This window comes from Hyposmocoma kahamanoa, unplaced genomic scaffold (genome assembly GCF_003589595.1).
Source record: "Hyposmocoma kahamanoa isolate Upper Pololo Valley unplaced genomic scaffold, ASM358959v1 81, whole genome shotgun sequence".
Classification (NCBI taxonomy): domain Eukaryota; kingdom Metazoa; phylum Arthropoda; class Insecta; order Lepidoptera; family Cosmopterigidae; genus Hyposmocoma; species Hyposmocoma kahamanoa.
This window is the reverse complement of record NW_020654080.1, coordinates 4,815,134-4,818,500: the sequence shown is the minus strand read 5'-3', so window position 1 is coordinate 4,818,500 and position 3,367 is coordinate 4,815,134. Positions and strand designations below refer to the sequence as shown.

The 3,367-nt window shown below is 31.6% G+C and overlaps 1 protein-coding gene across 1 annotated transcript; it reads left to right on the top strand.

Annotated features, from left to right (window-relative positions):
* The first annotated feature begins 1,338 nt into the window (after positions 1-1,338).
* Positions 1,339-3,085, top strand: LOC113234165 (U1 small nuclear ribonucleoprotein A-like). The gene is made up of 3 exons (XM_026469444.1): positions 1,339-1,577; positions 2,436-2,707; positions 2,801-3,085. The coding sequence occupies exons 1-3, from the start codon at positions 1,341-1,343 to the stop codon at positions 2,958-2,960; spliced, it is 669 nt and encodes a 222-aa protein (XP_026325229.1). The 5' UTR covers positions 1,339-1,340; the 3' UTR covers positions 2,961-3,085.
* Positions 3,086-3,367: the final 282 nt, after the last annotated feature.

Genomic DNA, 3,367 nt, shown 5'->3' with positions numbered 1-3,367 from the left:
CCACGATTTCGTTTAACCAAGGTAAACAACTCTTTTATGGGGAACTGTATACGTTTTTACAATAAGATTCCGGAGCATATATTAAGTTTATCATTTCCTAAGTTTAAAAAGTACATTAAAAATATTTTGATCGAAAAAGCATATTACAAAATTGAAGACTACGTGTTAGATAAAGATGTATGGAAAGACGACATGGCTCCAGAATCCACACAAATTTGATTCAAAATGTATTCCATAGCATTTAAGTTTATTTGAAAGGAGCAATCCCTAGAGTTTCTTGCTCGTTCTTCTCAGGGAGGTCAGCGTAGTGAACGAGCAGTACCTTAAATGTGACGTTTTCAAGTGTAAATTTATTTTACCTATGGAATAAATCATCTTTGACTTTGACTTTGACTTTGTACTCCAATAAATGTTACAATTTATGGTTTTAATCTAGGATGTAAACCTAACATATGTACATACAGCATGATCATTCAACTCATAAACATTACTATTAAAAAGTAAGCAAACAGTTTCTTAAGCATGTGAATATGGATAAAAATTAAATAATATATAAAAGCTTAAAAACTAGTGGAAATATAAATACCAATGATGACTAATGTGAAGCCGAGGCGAAGTGTTTCTGAATATTGTTACGAAATCTGTAGATGTTGTTGTCAAAAACATCAATGAGACCTCCAGATTCTTATGCTATTAATTCATTATACGTTAATATTAATTCATTGCAACGTTGCAATTAATTTTAATTGCAATTGATTTCAATTAAATCAATAGCAATTAATTTTTTTGTCCTTTAAATTTCTGATTGAAATTTAATTGATTAACGCCCAACACTGGTTGAATAACGTGTGATATGAGCGGATATGGTAGTGTAGTAGAAAATGTTCACGACTACTTTATTAATCATTATGGTAGACAATATGTAGTTGTCTATGAATTGAAATATACAGTTATCTGTGATACTTATTTTTAATCTGTGGTATCCTACGCGTTGGGTAGCGGCGTCTTCTTAATTTTTTACAAATTATTTGTGCATTTACTGTACGGAATATCGTTTCAAATCAATAGATTAACTAAGTGAAAATATTACAACTACTATAGTGGCATAGATCTGTATTTTCTATATATTGGCGTTATCTACTAACCTCGCACAATGAGTAAGTTTTTTTTATGTTTTCTATATTTTAAAATTAAATGGATTTTTAATATATAGCAACAATAATATGAAGCTTTTCTTCCGAAATCTGCTTTATTTTTTATAACCTTTAATACAACATTTTTAGTCACGAATACATAAATAAATTAAACATAGTAAATCTTACTTCTTTTGTTTTTCAGCGATGGATATTCGCCCCAACCACACGATTTATATAAACAATCTAAATGAGAAAATCAAGAAAGAAGAGCTAAAGAAATCTCTTTATGCCATTTTTTCACAATTTGGTCAAATTCTTGACATAGTCGCCTTAAAAACGTTGAAAATGCGAGGGCAGGCCTTCGTTATTTTTAAAGAAATATCCAGTGCTACAGTTGCTTTGAGGAGTATGCAAGGATTCCCTTTTTATGACAAACCCATGGTAAGAATCTCTAAAGTACCTGTTAAAACAAAAACAATTTGTACACTTTGTCATCTTCTGTCCGTGTATTTATTTTAATGAGTAGTTGCATCGATAAACTATACTGGAAAATTTAGTAAGATAGGGTGAGAATAACCCTATATAATCCTTAGTTATGTACCTATAAGTCCACATTAGTGTATTAAAAGCATATCTAAGTAGTGAGAGACTTCTGCACCGTGATGCATAAGGTCACAGATGTATGGTAGGAAGGAAAAAATATTAGTACACATTGTTACATGTGTACATGGAATGGTTTCGTCTCTGCCGTCCAAACAGGCGCCAGAGACCAATAAAATGACAGCTAATAGTGTCTTGGCTACAATGAGAGAATGCTAAACGCATTACTGTATCATCCAGGAATACTAAGAAAATTAAACAAAAAAAAAAACCACTTTTTTTGTATCAATTAATTTACAATTTTGACGGAAACAAATTATAACAACATAAAACATGAAATCCTGAAATTGATCAGAACATAAATCTTTTTTGTAAAATTTATAACTTCAAGCATTTATGATATAGAGGATAATGTCTTTAACCCTTAATTAGTTGCATCAAAAAAGTTATGCAATATATCACTGGGGTGTGCAACACTCCAAATTAGAATTGTGAACTAAATAAAAATCCTTTTTATGAAGCTAGCCTGAAGACAAGTGCCATAAGTTTAAATTTTAATAACTTATGAGCCTAGAAACCTGCAATGAGGTGTGAAAAGCCTCACGCTACTAATTAAGGATTAAGGTCATCAATTAAAACTTATAGTCTATAATCTGTTGCTGTATGTACTGTTCATTAAATAAAATTTTCAATTTACAGAGAATCCAATACTGCAAAACTGACAGTGATGTAATAGCTAAAATCAAGGGCACATTCCAAGAAAGACCAAAACGTCCCAAAATGCCTAAAGGCCTTGATGATAGCAGAAAGAAAAAGAACAAAGATGCCAACCGCCTTGGTGCAGCAGCGGGTTATGGTCAATCCGGTCTGCACAATAATGTCAATGCAGAACAACCCCCGAATCAGATTCTGTTCTTGACTAACCTTCCTGATGAAACTTCCGAGATGATGTTGTCTATGTTATTCAACCAGTTAGTATATCTTTTATATATCACATTTTTATTCTAGTTCTATTGAAATAAGATTGGAAATTAAAGCAACTTATATGTATTGTATTTTCACAGGTTTCCTGGTTTCAAAGAAGTTCGACTAGTACCAAACAGACATGACATTGCATTTGTTGAATTTGCAAATGAAATGCAATCAGCAGCCGCCAAAGACGCTTTACAAGGCTTCAAGATTACACCCACACATGCTATGAAAATAACGTTTGCAAAGAAATAATTGTTAAGCTTAAGATTGTATTAGCACATACTTATGTGTAGAAATAAAGTTTGAGAACTCGAGAACTGTTTTGAGCATTGCACCACGCCTTAACAGCTCTCAGGCTGTGACTAGTCATTATGTTTCCTAAAATACCGAGTTTATTTTCAACTCTACCTGTTATCCCTGGTTTTTGCTAAATGGTTGCCTGGATTAGAACTTGTGACTATTTTAGAAATTACAAAATAAGGGAAATAATTAGACTTGAGTTGCAACATCAACAATAAAATTAATTTCATTCAATTTAACAACTTTTGAAGTCATAAATTTATTTTGTGATTTCAAAAGAATGTGTCAGCGCCAGCCTTAATGTATTCTGATAATATAGTAGAATCTACTAAATTTAACTTGAATTTGTATATGGCAAC